At 36.2% G+C, this 21,990-nt stretch overlaps 1 protein-coding gene across 1 annotated transcript in view; it reads left to right on the forward strand.

Moving 5' to 3' along the window:
* LOC117315913 (echinoderm microtubule-associated protein-like 2) overlaps positions 1 to 17,173 on the forward strand; it is a 33,765-nt gene extending 16,592 nt beyond the window's left edge. Inside the window, exons 15-25 of the mRNA XM_033870335.1 lie at positions 2,216 to 2,359; positions 5,559 to 5,699; positions 6,682 to 6,795; positions 8,649 to 8,804; positions 9,531 to 9,671; positions 11,920 to 11,990; positions 13,406 to 13,500; positions 14,417 to 14,523; positions 15,145 to 15,244; positions 15,843 to 16,069; positions 16,775 to 17,173. Coding sequence (XP_033726226.1) covers positions 2,216 to 2,359; positions 5,559 to 5,699; positions 6,682 to 6,795; positions 8,649 to 8,804; positions 9,531 to 9,671; positions 11,920 to 11,990; positions 13,406 to 13,500; positions 14,417 to 14,523; positions 15,145 to 15,244; positions 15,843 to 16,069; positions 16,775 to 16,897 — 1,419 coding nt within the window. The 3' untranslated portion in view covers positions 16,898 to 17,173. The remainder of the gene's footprint in view (positions 1 to 2,215; positions 2,360 to 5,558; positions 5,700 to 6,681; positions 6,796 to 8,648; positions 8,805 to 9,530; positions 9,672 to 11,919; positions 11,991 to 13,405; positions 13,501 to 14,416; positions 14,524 to 15,144; positions 15,245 to 15,842; positions 16,070 to 16,774) is intronic.
* The last annotated feature ends 4,817 nt before the right edge of the window (positions 17,174 to 21,990 follow it).

Genomic DNA, 21,990 nt, shown 5'->3' on the forward strand with positions numbered 1-21,990 from the left:
AAGGAATGATCTGCATGAACTCCGAGCTTACACGAAAAGGACTATTTAGATGATGAAGAAAACATAAAACAAGAGTAAAATCATCAATGGCCTTGCGTTCTGTCAGCTTTGTCACCACAAACGATAGTACCGTCGGCTTTCTAGCCGTTGTGCGATGTCCAAGCTGACAAGGCGTTGTCTTTGGACTCGACATGTCGTAATACTCTTGGGTAACCAAGTCTTCTTTGGAATATTTGCGTAAATATAACCGTTAATCCAGTGAATTATGACATGGATGGGTCTATATAACGTTTAAATAGTGTACATGTCATTCGATCCATTCAGAGTGAAAGAATTAATGATTTTAACTAAACATTGAGTTGCATTGAGCTGTATCTAATGTAGCTTTAATGTAGTTTTAATTGAGTTTAATTCATTTTGGCTCCGCTGAATCTAACGTTTTTAATTGTTTAAACAAGTACTTATATAGTTTTTTTTCTTTTGTACAAGCGTTATGAAACGTGTCAAGTGACATAATTACAAAGTGTTTAATTATACGGTTGTTTTAAATATTACGTATATCTCTATAACTTTCACTCTTGATTCTTGTAGGCAAATGCTTTGGAATTCTTTAATGTAATGTTTCATTTGCGTGATCAACTTCCTTATATATCGCTGGTTATTCCAAGTCACAGGAAATATACCACAGTTCGTGCTAACAGTTTGTCTCATTCATGTTGTTTGGGCTCTGATAAAAAGACATGTTTTATTGCATTAATGCCTTTTTCCTTAATTCAGACTCAGAAGAATCGAAATGTCACGGAGCAGAAATCCTTTAGTCCTATTAGGTTAACCAGTGTCATTCCTGGCTACTACACAAGGGCTGATACGGATAAAATAGACACTCATTAGACAGCTGTGATCAGGCGATGCATGTTGTATTGTCCATTTCGATCTTTATGACTATCAAAAACCCCCTTGTCGAGGTGGCTCAATGACAATTTTCTAATTACAGTTGTATAAAATGATTGTATTTCATATTTAATGATAATAATGTTCAATATATTAGGATACTAGCAACAGTAATGTCACGATATGTTGCCACCGAATTTTGAAAGTAAGATCTCTCTTCTGATTTATGTTAAATTCACCGGGAAACATTAATTTCCTTTGCTATTTTAACATCCGGGTCACTGCTGTTGATAGGGACACCTTTTGTTATCATTGTGTGTTGTCTCTCGGTGCCAAGGCCAATAACTTGGTACGAGGTTTTTACCGTTACTTATTCCTATATACTGATGTTGAATGACCAGTTTCGGTAAATAAAGGACACAGCTTTCCGCTTTAATGTATCCAGGGCCTCAACCCTGGCAGCAGTCCAAATTGTTAAATGTTCTGGGGCAATACAATTTCTTGTACCTCAGCATTTTGGGATTGGGATGACTGGTTTGCAAGATGGCAGTATAATATGACCGGGTAGGATGTCCTGTTGGATGTATTCGGCAGTATGCTTTAGTGAGGTAGCACTATAAATCGGCAAAAGTTCCAGACTATCACACGGAGACTTATCACGAACATACCGCAGCCTCCCAAAACACACATACGCGCACAAAACACGCATGCATATCGCACGAAGGGGAGGCCGTCCTTTAATGACCTCAACAGTTGATAGGACGTTAAACTAATAAAACAGAAACAAAACCGCCATTAAATAGCATAACAATATTTCTGGGTTGATTGACCGTTAATAATATTACACAATAATTCTAACTCAAGGATATCTATTGTGTTTATACTTTAATCTGGTTTGTTATCGATCCTGAATAATACTTAAATCATGCAGGAAAGGGGGTAATAAAGTGTCTGCTTAATACAGTGCATGTCGTAAGAGGCGAGTAATTGTGGGGGCCCTGCTAGGTCGGGGATGGTGTCTCCTTTTCTTCTGTTTATAAGATAAAGGAGAGACCATGAATAAGGCCTGGTTTATTTCCAAGTACTCCGGCTTTCCTCCACCTCCACAACCGGGCACGTCCTTAATAACCCTGGGTGTTAAACAAAATAAACCATTTTTTGACGTTAATATAATGACATGGTGTTGTAAGTAATGTAATCACTTATCGCAATGATCCTGCGCAAACGAGAAACATCATCATGGTTTTAGCATCTAACGTTATTGCCATTGGCCAATCAAATTGCGTTTTTCATCTATAGTGGATAATAATGTTTATTATTTCAGATAAGTGTGGACGTGATTTGTGACATTAATTTCAACCCGAAGTACCCAGACTTGTTGGTATCTACAGGTAAAGAACACATCTCGTGGTGGAAGGTTTACAGAGGGATCGGTACCATACAGTCTGTCGCACAACCTGACTACGAGGTGAGAAACAACAGCTTGTTTTCTCTTCTATGGAATTCAATGCCTAAGTAACAGCAAGGGTTATATCAAGACCGTTCATTTGAAGACATAACATTCAGGATTATATAAAGATGGGTACATTGGGAGACATCAACAGCCAGGGTTATATATACATATGGGTATCTATGGAAACATCAACAGCCAGGGTTATATAAAGATGGGTATATATGGAGTCATCAACAGCCAGGGTTATATAAAGATGGGTATCTATGGAAACATCAACAACCAGGGTTATATATAAAGATGGTTACATAGGGAGACATCAACAGTCAGGGTTATATAAAGATGGTATACATAGGGAGACACAAACAGCCAGGGTTATATAAAGATGGTTACCTAGGGAGTCATAAACAGTCAGGGTTATATAAAGATGGTATACATAGGGAGACACAAACAGCCATGGATATATATAAAGATGAATACCTAAGTAGGCATAAACAGCCAGGGTTACATAAAGATGGATACATAAGTAGGCATAAACAGCCAGGGTTACATAAAGATGGATACATAAGTAGGCATAAACAGACAGGAAATGAGTGTTATTAGTATAAGGATATTATGACGAGTCGTATATACGCTGTCGGCGATGAATAATCCTTCATGACGGTGCCCACTTTAACGGGATATTTCACTCTTAATGTCATGTTTCAGGCATATTTAAATGACGTAACAACTTCCTTTATACTGATTGAGCCATGGATACAATATGTCAGTCGTTTCTACAATGCAGCATATTTCAAGCATTCCGCACTAACCATCCTCGGCTCGTACCGGTACAACGCTAAATTAGTCGTTTGCAACGTCAGGCCGATTCCTTTCCCGGCCTTATAGGCAATTTCAATAATCAGTTTTTCCTCGCAGACCTAGAATTTATGACCAAGCTGATACATTCTACGGATATGCAAGAAATAATCTAGTTTTTCTGATTGATAATTTTGTTATTCTGGGCTTTGGTGTATTTTATTTCATAACTATCTAACATGTCTAAGCTTTACAATCATTTATGGTGGTAAGATTGACTGACTAGTGTCAAAAGTCAGAAACATCCTAGATTTTTTTTATTCATAACGTGAACATTTGGAATACAATCCGACAAGAAATAAAATTGAATTTCCACCTTGTCTTCCATTTTATATCAGCGGAGTAGGATAACAAGTTGAAGCGAAAATTTCCCCCAAAAGTCCTCTTGTATAAACAAAAGTATTTTATTGAACTTTTCTGGAGCATTGTTGAGGGAAGATTACTTGATATTGCAAAGTAATAACGAACTTATTAAAGGGACTGGCTTCCCTTGCAGCAAAGGAGAGGGTTCAGTTTGGGTAGAAGTGAAAATAATAGTTCAAGTACTTATGTATGATTTTGTAATTCCACAGTCTTACCTTCCTAGGGCCAGAAAGGCAAGACAAAAAGTGAGACTAAATCTTCATCTCCTGAACAGATGAATTATTCTGGTTTGGCTTTGAAGAGTAATTGGGTGATGAACTTTATACTGTATAAAAGTCTTAAGGGCACAGACGCCGAGACAAGAAATTAGGATTTATTATCAAAGGTTAGGTTTGTCAACTTAATTTTATCTTTTCAAACGCGAAACCTACTGTTTAAAAAAATCAATGCATTTGGCTTCAAGCAAATCCAAATGGGAAAATAAAAACAGAAATCGCAGAACGACCAATATACGTCCATTTGGCCTCTTGTTTCTTCCTGTGCTATCTGAATGATGTCTGTATATTACCTTTGTAATGATGTTCAGGGAGCTTGTCTACAAGCAGGGTCACATTATCATGCCTTATAATCTGGTATAGGTAATTTTAAAGAGACAAGTTCAAATATGACACCGTAATAAAGACATTGAAATATTGTTTTTGCTCTCCAGTTATATCAGATATACAGGATATTGAACTGTGTGGTTTCCTGTTCGTTTTACTGACACGACTAATCCGGTTTGGTCACCAGTGTGTCTGTCACAAGATATTCATTCCTGATTATAGTCTATATACAGCAGTACTTAGCTTGACCTTCTGTGTAGTAATCAGGCTTATATTATCGTACAGGCATCACTATTGTTGTTAACTCATTCGATCAGAATCACAGTTTGCTAAATGTGCGGTAGAATCGAAAAGGAATGCAATGGCTTTTTGAGCGTAATGAGAATCATTGAAATTGTGAGTTAGATATCTTGAATATCAATAACCATGAACAATATATATAGATGGTAATTGCTTGGTCAATACCTAATATATTTAGCTGCAACTAACGTCGTAATTCGTGAGTAATATAAAATATAAAAGCTTCTACTTTTTATATTGCTTCTTTTAGCCAGGATACATATTCAAAACGTACTTAATTCCTAGAACGCCTACATTGTTGACTGCATGCGTTTTGTAAATTAAGAAGACATTTTGGTTTTCCATATCTACCATTTCAGGTCTTTCCTATGTTGTTCAAATTTTTTTGTGACGACATAAGTGACAGACATATCATCCAATCTTCAAATGTTTGTATATTAATGAAATGTGACGTATTTATAAACCACGACACTGAAAGAAATATTAACATAAGGGGTTACCTACCTTGAGTAATATGCTACAGTTATTGTTTCACAACGTTGAAAATAAAACTATTATTGATACGTGCGGATTTGGCTCTACGTCTAGCATGTATTAACACAAAATTGTCGGTTTGAGAATCAACGTGTGATGAGGTCGCGTGCGGTTGTTGTAGTACCATCACAACGGAATGTCAAACGGACGAATCAGTCGTCACCGTCACAAAAAAAACTGAACTTAAAACACAGCAGCTAGTATTTATTTAAAAGACAATGGCATAGAGAACAAAACCAATAACCTTTCTCACAGGGGCGGCACAGAAAAAAAAAACAACGCATCATTTCAAAAAGATGTACCAATCCATTCAGAGGAAAAGTATTAGGACCATGCATTGATTTTCATTTTCACATTCATACTGCTGGGAAAAAAACTTAAACTAAACGCATATCATAATACCATACCTATTATATTTGCAATAAGATATTGTTTTGAAGTGTCCAGATCGAATTGGAGGTGGTTTACTCTACTGCTATTGTCAATTAAAGAAGACATCCAAGAATTATATCAGCATTGATAATACTTGAAGGCCATTGGTATATTTTCTATAATTGCAGACATATCTTCGGGCCAGATTTATCATCTGTCTTACTCATAACGACAAAGGAGATCTTATAACAGGCGATTCTAACGGCACGATCTACGTCTGGGGCGACGGAGGGAACAAAATCACCAATTTCATCAAACATGCCCACGACGTAAGTATTTTTTGTAAGGGATTAAAAAACGGCATATATCTGAATTCTCATGATTGTCTGTTCTGATTCCAGACATACTCGTGGACACGTTCACATTTCCCTGCGTGAAATATTTATTTAGTACAATTTGTATATCGCTTTTATTTAATTGTTAATATGCAATAGAACTTAAAGAGAAAGTAAGCTGTTTTTTTTTATCCGTTATTTGCTACGAGTGATTTTCAGAATGAAACCTTTTAACTTTTTAGTTCTAGTGGTGTATGTCATATCAGCCATAACATTAGAACTTTCATTTTTGGGAATTAAGATAATGTCTTCAAGTGGTTTATTCATTGGAATATTGGCGCGGTTTACAATATACACAGATACTTAACGTATGTTATTTATAGAAACATAGGTCTTTTGTTTTGGTCGTCTAGTAGGTTATTCATTTATCTATTGTTAACGGCCCATCAACACCTCAGAGGTCATTATGGGCGAAAATGTCGGACAATAACGTGCTTAACGGAAAAAAGATCAAACAAACGAAGAATGTAAAAATGCAAATATATTTATATTGGTACATCAACAAACACTTTAAAATGAAAAATGGCCATGTATTGATACTTAATAATTCGGGGGGGGGGGGGGGGGGGGGGGATAAAATGTCTTGCTCAAAGACACAACCAAGAAGGCAGATACCTGTCCGTTTTTCAGCTTCCACAAGAAAAAAACAAACTCGGTTAGGGTTCGTCTTACCACACACCTCGGAACAACACTTCTCCCAAAACACACATACGCACTCACCTTAGCTGTTGATTGGACGTTAAAGAAACGCGAATAGTTTAACCACCGAAATCGTGAAATTGAAACCCTGCTGAAATAACCCCATGCGTATAGTTTACTTTTAAATTTGGAAAATAAATCTCCGCGGAAATAACCACATTTTCAGTAAATGAGTTAATGTATTTATCACTAATTGTATTTAATTTCCACTTTTCAGGGGCCCGTTTTCACACTGCTTTCTTCCAAGGGACTTTTACTTTCCGGAGGCCGAGACGGAATGGTTTACTGTTGGACTTGGAACAAGAATATGGATCAATCAGGATCGTTGCAGGTATATACACCAATCTTAAATGTACTAACGGAGAAGGGACAATAAAGGTCTGTTTTGGCCAATCCACCGAATTTTCTTTAATTCATGCAGTTTTACATTGGGTAACAAAGAAGATGATATTTTTTAAGTTCATGCAATGCATCAAATGCATTATAGGTTAATCTTGTCAGGAATTACTGCCTCCCTGTGCGAGGTTAAGGCGTTTAAAAGCCAGTGACTCAGTTCAACGTTTCAAATTTGAGTGGATTATTAACAGCAGCAGCAGTTGGATTTCCCTTATATGTGAAATTAAAAATTGTTTTTGATATGTTATCCGAGTGAAACGACCTTTTGGAATCAACTTTTTTGATAAGACGAGACTTAATATCGATTGCAAGGCATCATTATCCGAACGGAATAGTAATTGGAGGAAATACCTCTCATTATGATGGCGTTTGAAAAAATAAATGATCACCTTTGAAGTCATATTTAATTCACCACGTTAAGATTGCACGTACTAATCCGTTGGTATTACCGTTACCTGACATGTTCAAATCATTCTTAGAATGAATCGTATTTCGATCGAAATATCCTGCCTTCATACTTAGATATAAATGAACAGTGATTAAAATGCATCCTTGTAAAATACAGCGTCCGCCAGTTTTGCTAGAACACCTCCGGAGGTCTCCACTTTTGTCTTCCAAATAATATGTATTGTAACAAATACAAGTTCTGTACCTATGATAAAAAAACGCTGAAATCCATTATATATAAAGATATAATGTATTAAGATGATGTTTAAGTTACGAACCAATCTTATTTAAAAACGGTTTAATATGAAAAACTAATTCCCTCAAGCATCCCTTAAGATACATATGGCGTTCTGACGCTGTAAACGAAGAAATAACAACTTGAGAAGGAAGTATCAAAATCCACCAAAGATTGGGAAGATTTGATTAGTATCGATTGACGTACTTTTTACACAATGAGTTAGTCCTAAGACGATGTTGGCGAATTACGAGGGCACCGACGGGCTAAGTAAACTATTATCAAACCGAAATGCCACACCTAGACACGATAGTCGGATACTTCGACGTGTCAAATCTTATATAAATAACGCGGATACATTTTGTAGAATTTTGCGTGTTCTTTAACTATTTTCAGGAAGACACTGAACGTTATTCACGCAAACGGTGTATTTTAATCTGATTATTAACGGCTTATCAGGACAAAAAGCAACATGTATCATTTCGGAATATCTATGGCAGTGATTAACCTGTGCAAATTGACGGTTTTTGCTAGTTAGCATGGCCTTGGGAAATAAATTAACGACCTCCGCTCAGGGAGGAATTCTCGGCCAATAAACGAACGCGAGGCAATGAGAGAAACAAAATGTTTTGAAAAGGAAAATGTGAAAGAAGAAATTTTGAATTAAGTCGCCCCTTACTTACAATACAGGACAGCTGTTAAATTTCCAACTTTTACGTTTTATATTAGTTTCAGTACAAAAATGAGTACGAGACAATTTAATGTGTCAGATATAAACAAAATAAAGATTGATATGGAGATCCCTAAAAGAGTCTAATGAGAATAAGATCAGGTGTTCCGGAAAGGCCCGCGGTGACCGAGTGATTAAGGGGTCCAGAGACTTTATCACTCTCCCTCCAACTCTGGGTCTTGAGTTCGAAAGCCATGTGAATCATTTGCCTGGTACTGACCGTAGGCCGGTGGTTTTCTCCGGGTACTCCGGCTTTCCCCCACCTCCAAAACCTGATACGTTTTTAAATGACTCTGGCTTTTAATAGGACGTTAATCGAAATAAACCAAGCAAACAAAATTCTGAAGGGTTAGCATCTTCTGCTATATGTTGACAGATTCCTCGGTCGGAAGGCGGAGTGAGAATGATCCAGATACATAATGAGTCCCTACTCATCGGAACTACCATGAATTCCATGTTATCCTCCTTCTTTCCTGCCAGTAAACAGTCCCCACTCACTGACGTCACCCTGGACGCGATACCGATCACACAGGTTTGTTGGCTGTGTTTTGGTAGTATCATGCACTGGCAGATTCTGATGAACGTGTATTACACATTTGAATTCAAACGGTCAGAAGTGACCAACAACTAAAAATACAATTTTACAAAATTCACATGGATGTGTGCCTTTGATAAAATACCCATGGAATCTTATATTATTTGATAAAAATAACACGGATTTAAAAATCATTTTTCATTACAGCTCCTTTCATTTCTCATCCAACATTAGTCTTCCTTAGAATAATAATATAATGACACAAAACTCCTGATATGAAAGTGACTGTTATGCAGACAAAATCTGTCGTTTTTTTGTTTTTTTGTTTTTTTGTTTTGTTTTTTTCTGAAATTGAAGAGACTTTAAGTGTTTGTTGTACCTATTTTAACATTCGGGATTTGTTTTTTTTTTATATTTTATTTTCATTCTGTATTTCTGTTACCATACCTTCCTTTGTGTTTCCCTAGACACCTGTAAGATAGAAATATAATCTCTTGGACTTCAAATCATACCACATATGGAAAGAATATACCTAATGTTAATATAACTTTGACAGTAACGCCAACGCGTCCAGTAATATTTACAGGAATTGACATTTCCATTGCAGACATGCTATGGTTAATTTAAATAGACATATATCAATAAGTCATCAATTCCCATGAGAATTTTATATATAATTAATTATCATGGTACATCAGGTGTGTTTTACTTTCAATTTTATAGGGCCATTTTGACGACCTCCGAGGAATTTCTTGTGTGCCTCGTTCTGAAGTTGGAGGTGATTTTGTCACAGCTGGGTTAGATGGCATTATTTGTTGGTTTGACTCCAGTAGACGAGATCCCGTCTGTAAACTCGTTCTAAAGGTACATATTTAGGCTCATATCTCCCTTGGCTATATCGGTATTGACAGTTATTGTCGTAACGTACGTTCACACAGAAGTAATGTAATACAGAAAACAAGAATTGCTGGTGTGACGTTTTTGTTTATCTTTCTATAACGTTTTTATTTCATTAGTCTTCCTCATGAAATATCGTCGCAACATCAAATGTACTTGTTCTTTGAAAAATGCCAACGTTCTAAAAAAAATATATAAATAAAACCGACACATTTATGGTTATCTTAATAAAGTATGTTTGAATGAACGTTTAAATGTACTTCTTGGTAAAATTTGATTTTAGACTTGTTCAAATGTTAAGATACCTAGTTGGAATTGGTTACTTTATATTCTATAATATTACAGGACCGATATATGAGACAAAAACAAAACAAACGGAACAGAGATGAATGTCAAAAGTTTGTACGATACAGAAAATAATCTTAAAATATAATATGATACAGAGAAGACTGCCAAAAGATTGCACGAAACAGAGCTGACTGTCAAAAGAGTGTACGATAAAGAGCTGACTGTCAAAAGATTGTACGATACAGAGCTGACTGTCAAAAGATTGTATTATAAAGAGCTGACTGTCAAAAGATTGTACGATACAGAGCTGACTGTCAAAAGATTGTACGATACAGCGCTGACTGTCAAAAGATTGTACGATAAAGAGTTGAGTGTCAAAAGATTGTACGATACAGAGTTGACTGTCAAAAGATTGTACGATAAAGAGTTGAGTGTCAAAAGATTGTACGATAAAGAGTTGACTGTCAAAAGATTGTACGATACAGAGCTGACTGTCAAACGATTGTACGATAAAGAGTTGAGTGTCAAAAGATTGTACGATAAAGAGTTGAGTGTCAAAAGATTGTACGATACAGAGTTGACTGTCAAAAGATTGTACGATAAAGAGTTGAGTGTCAAAAGATTGTACGATAAAGAGTTGACTGTCAAAAGATTGTACGATACAGAGCTGACTGTCAACAGATTGTACGATACAGAGCTGACTGTCAAAATATTGTACGACACAGAGCTGACTGTCAAAAGATTGTACGCTACAGAGTTGAGTGTCAAAAGATTGTACGATACAGATCTGACTGTCAAAAGATTGTACGATACAGATCTGACTGTCAAAAGATTGTACGATACAGATCTGACTGTCAAAAGATTGTACGATACAGAGCTGAGTGTCAAAAGATTGTATTATAAAGAGATGACTGTCAAAAGATTGTACGATACAGATCTGACTGTCAAAAGATTGTACGATACAGAGCTGACTGTCAAAAGATTGTACGATACAGAGCTGACTGTCAACAGATTGTACGATACAGAGCTGACTGTCAAAAGATTGTATGATACAGAGTTGAATGTCAATTGTTCAAAACGAAGCTAACTGTTACATGATTGTACGAAACAGAACTGTCAAAGAATTGTACGAAACAGAACTGAAAGTCATAGAATTGTACGAAACAGAACTGAATGTCATAGAATTGTACGAAATAACTCATTGTTAATGATTGTACGATACAGAACTGACTGTTAAAAAGGATTGTACGAAACAGAACTAGCTGTCAAAGATTCGTACGAAATAGAACTAGCTGTCAAAGATTCGTACGAAATAGAGCTAGCTGTCAAAGATTCGTACGAAACAGAACTGACTCTCATAGAATTGTACGAAACAGCTGACTATCAAAGGATTGTAACATAATATGTTTGTCAGAATAAACTTTATGCATGAACAGCTTAAAATGTACCATTACATCTTTTAATAGGTGTTTGATATCCTTGTCATTAACAAAACCACTTAATGCATATTTAACTGATTGCTAAACGGAACCAATTAGTAAGGTGTGTGGTATTGTTGAATTCAAGAGTCGTTCTAGTTTTAATATTTTTAAGTGAACCAAGTGCCGACCCTTCATAATTTAGTAAAAGATACCCTTCTTACAAAAATAATTTGGCCTGATGCGGGTCCTATTAAATCTCGAGTCCATTTCTGTGATGTTTTAAACATGCCTTTTTTAAATCAGTATCATCTCAAAATCACAGTTCATCAGACTTGTATATATCCGAAATATAAACAAACCACAACTTAGTTATACTACTGAATTGTATCACGATTTTATATCAGAATTGTTCAGAAAGGTTTGTGTAACTGAATCCAGCCGTTCTGAACGTTATTATTGGTATTAAATTATCTGAGTCGTTCAGATGAATTGCTCTTATTTTACAGGGTCAGCAGTTCCTTTGTATTGACAGTAATCCGTCCGGTAAGCTGATCGCCCTGGGGACTAAAGATGGACAGTAAGTGACATAGCTACATTTATATCTCACATGGGGATCGGGCCACGTACATTGAACCACACTGATTCTATTTTAACGTAATAGCATATCGAATTGTTCCTGATTTATAGTCTGGAAACGTCTGTGTGATGCAGATATATTTATTTAGGCTTTACTGTGTTTAATTCTCAATTTGGTTTTAAAGGTTTGGTTTGGTTTCATTTGTTTAACTTCCTATCAACAGCTAAGGTCATTTAAGGACGGCCTCCTGTGCGAGCGACATGTATGCGTGTGGTGGTTGCGTATGTTAGTTGTGGGAGGCTGGGATATGTTTGTGTGAAGTCTCCTTGTGGTAGGCCGGAACTTTTGCCGATTTATAGTGCTATCTCACTGAGGTATACTGCCGAGGACACCCAGCAGGATACCTCACCCGGTCACTTTATACTGACAACGGGCAAGCTAGTCGTCCCACTCCTAATATGCTGATAAATACTTGTAGTCCCAGAGGTAAACATTTCCCTGCTTTTCACGTTTTGGTTCATTTATTAGTGACATTATCTCTAGTTTTTTAGATCACTTTATGATTTAGCATCACTGATGAGTCATATGGTGACAAAACAGATGTATGATGCAGTTAAATATATGTTGGCACCACGTTATCGATCTCTCAAATGTGTCATCATATATTTTATGTCTTTCGTAAGCTGCTTGCATCAAAACAATATGGAACACAAAGGAGCATATTATAATTTAAATACCAATCTCACCGCGTCTGTCAGGGTTATGTTATTATGCGGTGAAACAGAGAGATAGGTCATTATGATCAATGTATAACGGATAAATAGTTACAAGATAATATGGTTATATTATTGAACCAACATAACTTAAAAGACATACTCATTTAACCGCCTTGGGATCTGTCCCTGGTTGAGACATACAACAGACTACAAAATAGTAGTTGCTAGTCCTGCTTAACGCTCAGCATTTTAGGAGTGGTACAACCAGTTATGATCGGGAAAAGTGTCCTGCTAGGCTGGGTATGTCCGGCAGTTATCAAAAGATGATAAACATGAATATACTTCAGTTTCCTAAATCACACACGCACTCACCACATGCATGCATCCCACATACAGGGTAGGCCGTCCTCAAATGACCATACATTTGTAAGAACGTTAAGCAATTCTTAACTAAAAAAAACGTACAAAATACCACAGCCGAATACGACGGATATCAACACGCTCGTATGTAGAATGAAACAAAGGTGGCGATAGTGGACTATAACACTGAATATATTTTTAAATATACCAAGAAGAACATATTATCTTTTCAGTATACATGTATTTTCATGTTAATTTTGCAAAATCTTTCTATCCTGTGTGCTGTTCCGATATATGATTCTTATTCAACTGTTTTAAATTTCGTTGGCCTTTTTATAGTGTAATACTGATCAAGATAGAAGGAGAGAGCAGCTCGGATGCATTTAACAAGAAAATATGCAAGGATCGAATCGACACCATCAACTTTTCACCAGGCAAGTCTCATTTTAGTCCCTTTTTATCGTACTTTATCTAGTGTCTCTGAAGTTTAATCTCGTTAAAATCGTTAACTTATTTAAGACGCCATTATCCTAATGAAGCTAGCTGAATATTAATTTAGTGAAATAAAACGCTTTAGAGGAGTCTTTATTGACCACATGATTCATTGAAACCGTCCCTAAGTATGGTGTTTTAGTCTAACTTAGTTCCTAGCACATGGACACCCGCCTTATATAATCTGGTATGTGACGACCTCGGGAATGAATCCGATAATCTATCTCATAACAAAGCATGTGTATGTTATAATATTATACATGCATCCAAAAATACAGTCAAACCTGTCTTGTGTGAAGCGGTTAAAATGTCACATAAGACAGGTTGTCACTTAGTACAGGTGTTTGGTTTATAATCTGAGGAAAAGACAACAGACAAGAATTGTGTTATCCTTCTTTGAGGTGACTGCGCCATATCAAACAACCACCAGCGAACACAAAGCTAAACTGGCACCCTAGCAATTATGTAAACACAATTCACTCACTTCCTGTTCATGCTCCCGTTAGATCATTTTATTCTTGTCATGGCCTTTACAGAAGTGCTACGACAAAGTCGTTAGTCGTGTTAGACAATGAGTTGCTTAAGACAGGTCCAACATATAGCACACTGCATCGGAAGGATACAAAAAGGTCGCTGAAGACAGGAAGTTGCTAAAAGTACCTTCCCTCACTTAATGATTTATTGAATATTTTTCTTTCAGTCTTGGTTTCTTCAGTTCTTCTCTTTAACAACCGTCATTATATTCCCATCGCTGTTGCCATGGCGTTAAACTTGTATAGTGAGAACTATATGGAAGGAGGTACATATGTCGTGTTTCTAGTAATAACTCTAGGATAACCATATTTTTGTTTACTGTAGATTATCAACATCTTGCAGCCGGCAGTCATGACAACAGCATCTACGTGTTTTCCTTGCAGCAGAAGGAGGATGGCTCATCGTCATGGGAATTTGTTGGAAAATATAATGTAAGTTTCCGTCACATTTTGAAATAGACTTATTGCTTTCTGATAGAGTTTGACAAGCTCATCGAAAATTGACCTGCTGTATGTCTTGTACAATGTATGAGGCATACATTCGTCGTTTCATTTAAGTCTTCGGTCAGTTATTTGCCCTACGAGTTAATTTAAAATGTCGTCCTTTTGTATTTGGTTTTAAAGACTTTCTATGGTTTCCAAAGTAACCGGTATATTGGATGATAGTATCAGTGTTGAAAAGACACGTGTATAGAATTACAACTACCTAAGCATACCTAGTCGTCATAGTAATGAAATTAACTAAACCCCTAAAACCCACGATAAAGAAAATGTACAAAAACGTATCATTTTGTGTCACATGTTTAAAGCATAACAATTCGCGTCTTTCCTCTTCCGCCTTTAAATGACTATAGCGGTTGGTATGACGTAAAACATTGCAAACTTTTTTTCTTCATAATGTCTCCGTTGAAATGTATTATAAGCAAGTTTATATCGATTTATTAAACTCATCTACATTGATGTCTACGTTGATGTATTTCATTTATTTAGAAATATTATGTTGCTGAAGAGGCATGATGTAGACTTTTTTGTTTTTGTTCTTTTGTCTTTAAGGGCCACAAAGGACCTGTTAGCAGTTTAGATTTTTCATGTGAAAAACAGAACGGATCCTACCTTGTGAAGAGCTGTTCTTCAAAACCAGATATTGAACATTGTAAGCTTCCTGGTATATCATTGAAACGAATGAAAATATATCATATCTAATGACGGGCCGGATTTTGGCATCTCAATAGTATACTCATATGAAGAGGAAATCATTAACACCCAAACATGTTTCATCAATGATCCCTCTAACATTTACCATCCTACAACACACATTTATATTTGAGTAAACCCAGCAATAACAGTAATATGTATTATTTTACATTTACTTAAAATTCTATGTGTTATGAGGAATGTTTTGATAAGAAATAAACTGAACACTTTTATACTTTCATGGTCATCATAAAATATTAAAATACTAGTTGCGTTCACCGAAATAAGATTACATTGATTAACGATGTTAATTAAAGTCGATGTCAGTATAATGTGACCGGGTGGTGTGTCCTGCTGGGTGTCGTTGACAGTAGGCTTCAGTAAGGTAACACTATAGAATCGGCGTATGTTTCACACATCACAAAACTACAAAAGCCTCTCCAATCACTACATACATGCATCCCCCCGGAGGGACGTGGTGTTGGCGTCCTTAAATTACCATAGCAGTTGATAAGACATTGAAACTACTAAACTTGCAATACCATTGTTCTTTAAAGGGCGTCTCGATGACCAAACCGCAGTGAAGGACCTTGATAGCGCGGCAATCCCATGGGCATCAAACCACTGTAAACTGGACAGTAATGTATTTGGCCTTTGGTGGTCCAAGCAGGCTCAGGAAAGTGATGTCAATTGCATAGACGTCAACAGCGCCGGGAATCTGGTCGCTATGGGAGACAGTAACGGTTATCTTAGCCTTTTCCGGTACCCATGCACCAAGAGAGGGGTAATTATACTTATTAAGATCAATGCCGAGTAACCTTGTCTCCAGATTTCTGAATTATCATTAAGATCGGTATATTTAGGGGTTAAATAATTTCGTCTTACATACACTGTCATTAAGGCTAACAAATATAATATTATTTTATTGATAATAATAAGACTAATTCAATTTGAAGAAAAATATGTATAGTTCAAATGAAATAAAATATCAGAAAACTAAAAATATAGTTCAATTTAATAATGTACAACGAGTTTCGAAAAAAGCCAATGTTGAAAATGATAAGCAATGAGTAACTTGAAATCTTGAAATAAGCCGATCTTAAAAAAAGCAAATTTCAGTTGAATGGATCATTCTTCATTTAGTTGATTTTCCTCTTAGTATGTGTATGAGTTGTAAGTATTTCGTAACTCTCTATTGTAAAATAGCCGTGTCTGTTGTAAGGACGTTAAACCATACAAAACCAAACCAAACATGTGAAACATATCTGAAAATATAAAGACAATCAAGAAAGATATAAACTATCGGCTTTGGAATCCTCTATCGTACAATTTATCGACAGACGCTTATTTGCAAGATTTGAACGTGTCTAATGTATAGACACATTGACAAATTAGGTAAAAATCAACCAAGAACCGAGACCCTATGGAAATCGTGAATAATTTCATGTTTTTGTTGCTTGCATTTATGTTGTCGTTTCTTATTTTGCAGGCATTCTGTCACACATACAAGAGCCATACGTCTATACAGAAGCTTCTCTTCGTGCACGACAAAGTATTTGTCATAACTATTGGTGGAAATGATTCATGTATTCTACAGTGGAGAATTGTGTAATCTTTGAAGAATAATCAATATGTTTTCCTGTTTGAGATAATGTTTTTGGTATCAGATATCTTCTGTAAATCTTAGTGCGCAGGATGAAAATATCATTCGGAATAGAATACGTCAGATGACATCAATGAAGACTGTCGATTCTTTTTTTCGGAATGTGTCACAAATGATGTAACAGGTTGTGGAAACAATTTTTCTTACATAAAGGCTGTTTATCATACAAACATGAATCTGTTTATGTGCGCCGTGTGGAAACAATTAAATTGAACTGATATGGTATGAAAATCTTATGATTGCATTGAATCAATTCAGTACTAAGCTAGCTTAGTCTGAGTGTCCCTCTAAATAATGTCCAAATAATAATGATAAGAGTGATCAACATGGTCAAAACGTCAAGTTAAATACAGAAATCTAATCCTACTACAGACATTTGGTGTCATATTCACAGTACATATCTAAATAGATTTGAACCTTGACAGAGAGAATGTCCTCGAATAGTTAGAAAAGTAACATATATCCGTTATTTCAATAGAATGTCAGCGGAAATAGTGTATACGTGTTCATGTTGACTTTAAAATGCAGATAAACCTATATTACTGACGGCTTCTGATTGTGTCCAATGATGTTATAGATATTTAGACAACAGCGATGTTAATGATAAGATTTCCTATTCATTATGATAGTGATTGTGCACTTGATCTGGAAATGAATGGGAGTAAAGACAGCTGGCACGCGCTATATGACCCCGCTCACAATAATGTAACGTCATCATTTTACGTTGAGTAACCATGTAAGTGATAACGTCATCATTTTACGTTGGCAACCATGTAAGTGATAACGTCATTCAATTTGACGCACATTTCATTGAGCTTTGCAGATGGCACGTAAAAAACTTTCATAAAAACTTACATTCGCTTGCAAGTATGTGAGAGAAAACAAACAAACATGAGTTTGTTTCGAGATCAAAGATAGCTCAACTCTCGTGTAAGAGTTAGGCTTGTCAGCACTTGGAAAGCCTCGTACTGACTGGCCAAACTCGGTTTGAGATATCCCTGTCCACGGAACAGACCCATGTTAGATGTTATAATTAATCATAAGCCAATCCCCAACCTCTTCCATTCACCTCAACTATGCATCACGCACACAGGGGATGTCTCCTTAAATGCCCTTGGCAGTTGATATAAAGATTAACAATAATAAACTTAACCAAATCAGATCGGGGTTGGTTTCTGCGATTTTCCTTGTTCAGGGGACATTTATGAACCACACACTATGCTTGTTATACCGATTGCGTTGTTGGCAGGTGTCATCTGCGTAGGAGTGTCAGCCTGTAGTCTGTTGATGCATTTCCTCTAGAGGTCATTGACGAGACAACATATGATATGTAGATCTGTCCGCCCTTTGTAGAATTAAAGATTTTGCCACTTCTTTCCTCTATCTTCTCTTATTTTATCTTTTTTTTTCTGATGCTGTCTCTTTGAACGCCCTTCCTGTTGCCGTGTCAATAAAATCGTACAAGTAAACAATCTGCTGTTACATATTTCACAAGGACATCATTAATATTGGCTCTCCAACGTTTCTTGGGTTTAATCTTTATGTAACCAACAAACCGGGATATTGATGTCATCCATCAACAACAAAAACAACGTCAACTGGTGGGTAATTCTAGAAGTCAAAATGCGCTGAAAGACTTTATCAGCATATACATATTGCTAAGATTACTCGATATGTGGTTTACTGGTATATTGTAGACATAAGCCGTCCATCAATATACAGTATCTATGCATTGTCTAATATGTAAATGTTCAACCCACGACTTTCCTTGACACGCGAATCGCTGTCTTCAGTGTTACAAACTTGATATTTCGGTCAAACCACTCATAGAGAAGTTTGATCGTTAACCGCGATATATTACGTTATAACGTGACGCTAAATATAAATAAAAGAATAATAACCGACACACTAGGTCTAGTTGTCTGCAAAACGTCATAAGTGAACGACATAAAGAGTCAATTTGAACAATGGGTATGGCTTCAGTTTAATTGATATTTGATAACAAAAATCATAATGGTAAAGTGAAAATGAAAGATTCTTAAGATCTGTTCAGAATGATCCTTTTTTAGCCGACGATACAACGATGAGAAATTAATCAACAAACTTCACACAGAAATAGCTTACCTCCAAAATACACATAGTTGTCATAACCTCATATGCCTTGATGGTCACATCTACGATTTCATCAAGCTGATTCTTATTGCTTATCTTACTTGTGAATATGCTACAATCAATTGTAGTTGAACGAGAGAACAATATAATTTTGCATGACAGAACGACAGGGACATCTCTAAGGATTTGGCTGGTCAGCAAAACTCTTACACCAGGGTTGTGTGGACAAGGATATCTCAACTCGAGTGTAAGAATTTGGCGGGTCGACAGGAGGCTTGCCGAGTGCTGATCAGCAAATCTCTTACACGAGGGTTGTGTGGACAGGGATATTTCAAAACGTGTGTAAGAATTTGGCTGGTTAAAACGACGTCTGTTGAATGCTGGTCATCCAAACTCTTTCATGAGGGTTGAGATATTTCTGTCCACGACATACACCCATGCTTGAATATTTTCCTCACATAATTGATAAAAACAGTAGCAAATCGTAATGCTTTGAGACAAAGTCATCGTGTCAAAATCAATGTTCCGTGGAATGTGCATAGAACTGTATGGCGTTATTAACAATCTTGACGTGCAAAAATGATGACGCTCGGCTATTGTAAGTAGCGTCATAGTGCGAGTAAGCTGCCTTTATCTACAGTTACGAGACGGAATTATCCCATGCCTAGCTACCTCATCAACCTGTGATATATGTGAGAATATATTACGTTGATCACAATTGACATGTGCGTGTTTAATGTGTTTCCCATCAATAACAGAACCTAACCAAATATTCCATTACCCATTAATGTCTTCCGATTTGATATCAGACTTGATACTCATTCGTCACTTTCGTGTTTCCATTAACGTTAATCCCTGTCCTGGATATGTCACCATAAGTTTATACCAAGGTCAAATAGCATGCTTTATTTCTAAAATGCGGTGTTTTCCTTCCGGAGATACTGACACGATTGACTTTGATCTCTGCTTGATTTCTAACACCTGATACTGGCCTTTATTTCTCATCTCGTTCTTTCCGTGCATTGCTTTCTTTCATTGGAGTCTTCTTGCCGACCTTCTGTAAATACCAAAGGGAATATTTGTGTACATAGTTTCTCCGCTGATTAAACAAAAACAGTTTTGCCCGTGGAATTGAATGTTTAACCCCTGTTAATGACAAACCACTGACCGTTGTACAAATTCTAATTACTATGTAGCGTGTGGAAATCATATCTTATTTTTTCTATTAATTACAACTTATCGACTTAAGATGATGATGATGTTTTATTTGAAATCGATAGTCTTTACAGAGTAGCTACGTCTGAGGATGACGACCACGAGAATTCTATCTAATAGTAAACCGAAACCTAAATCCATAACAAATCAGGATACATCAGTTCCTTTTATTTGTCTTGGCAACAGAAAATCTCGGGGGAACGACCTATGCGACATTTACGCATTCAAAAAGTTGACATCAAAACGAAATGGACAACCGTGTGCGTGTTTGAATAAGATGAATATATGCTCTGCCAGACATTCAGTAGTGTGATTAACTTATAACTAGACGAATATTGAGGTAAATAAAAGGATACATTATTTTTATCCAAAAGACCTCTATCACCGACTATGAACTTCTTCCAAACTGAACACTGGTTCGGAATGTCAAATTTGACCACCATTCAACGACGATAGATTAATTTTAGATTTACATTAGTTGTTCCTGTATGTCTACTGGGCAATGACGAAGTAAATTGTTTCTTTTCTTCGTCTTAGAGGGCATAGTTCATATTCAATCCCCTTGCAGCACTTATGTGTTCATTTGAATTTTCCTTTCCTGTCTGTTTCTATCTTTTGTCCTTCACTAATGTATATATTGTTAGATATACTCACTTAGTGTACCAATATATATATATATATATACATATTTTGTTTGTTTGATGTTGTTTCGTTTCTGCACATGTTCATTCACCAATTTCTGCACGTAATGACCTTTATAGTGTTGATTAGCCGTTAACAATATATAAGTAATCAAATAACGTGACCCTGACCGTTGCAGGGACCTCAACCCCACAAATACAAAACACAATTGTATCAATGATTCTCCATTTAACATATTGTAAGGCAGGTGTATGCCGACGTTAATGGTATCCCTATTTATGATACAATTGTGTCAACATACTACACGATTTATTATGCGATAGTGTTGTTATGGTTATTTCATATCGAACCATGGTTCGGAAACATATTTCACCCTGTGTAGGCAGATATGTCAAGTACGATAATTGTCATGTCACGGACTGGATTACTATAATAATTTGGAACTTAAACAGTAGACCATCACCACTTTGTAATTTGGAAAAGGTGTACAATTGAAACAAACAGATTGTATTATGCGAATAATTTTAATGTATTTCGCGAGAGACATTTTATTTTACAATAAAAGAAAGTATCGACAACACAAACTATTTGGGCCCCAACAAAACATGTACCTAATGAAATTATAAACAGTGTAAATATGAGTAAATTCCTACCTGAGTCTTTCCAGTGGGATATGCAGCAAGAACAACTTTACAACTGTTACATCATTATATCCATAGTTTCCATCGAAATATTTTCCGTGTCTTCGTATTATTTGTGCACGTGTCATAACGCAATTAAAGCGTGATAAAACCGCACAACAGCCCTAGTGTAGTGTAGACAATAGGAAAACATCCGAGGAGTGCTAGTGTAGGATACGAGTAAAAATCGGAACTCCTCGGACTGTTTACTTATGAAAATGGCTGCACCCACGAAAAACACGTGAGAAGATGGATAGAGTATTTGGGATTAATTCGTTATGCATTTTCAAGCATTTGTTTGGAGACTTTATTTTCAACAAGATCTGAAAGATAATTGAGAGACACTGACCATCTTTCTGCTCAAGTTAAGTGAAACAGTTCCAACCACGAAGT

Source organism: Pecten maximus, chromosome 17, assembly GCF_902652985.1.
Source record: "Pecten maximus chromosome 17, xPecMax1.1, whole genome shotgun sequence".
NCBI lineage: Eukaryota > Metazoa > Mollusca > Bivalvia > Pectinida > Pectinidae > Pecten > Pecten maximus.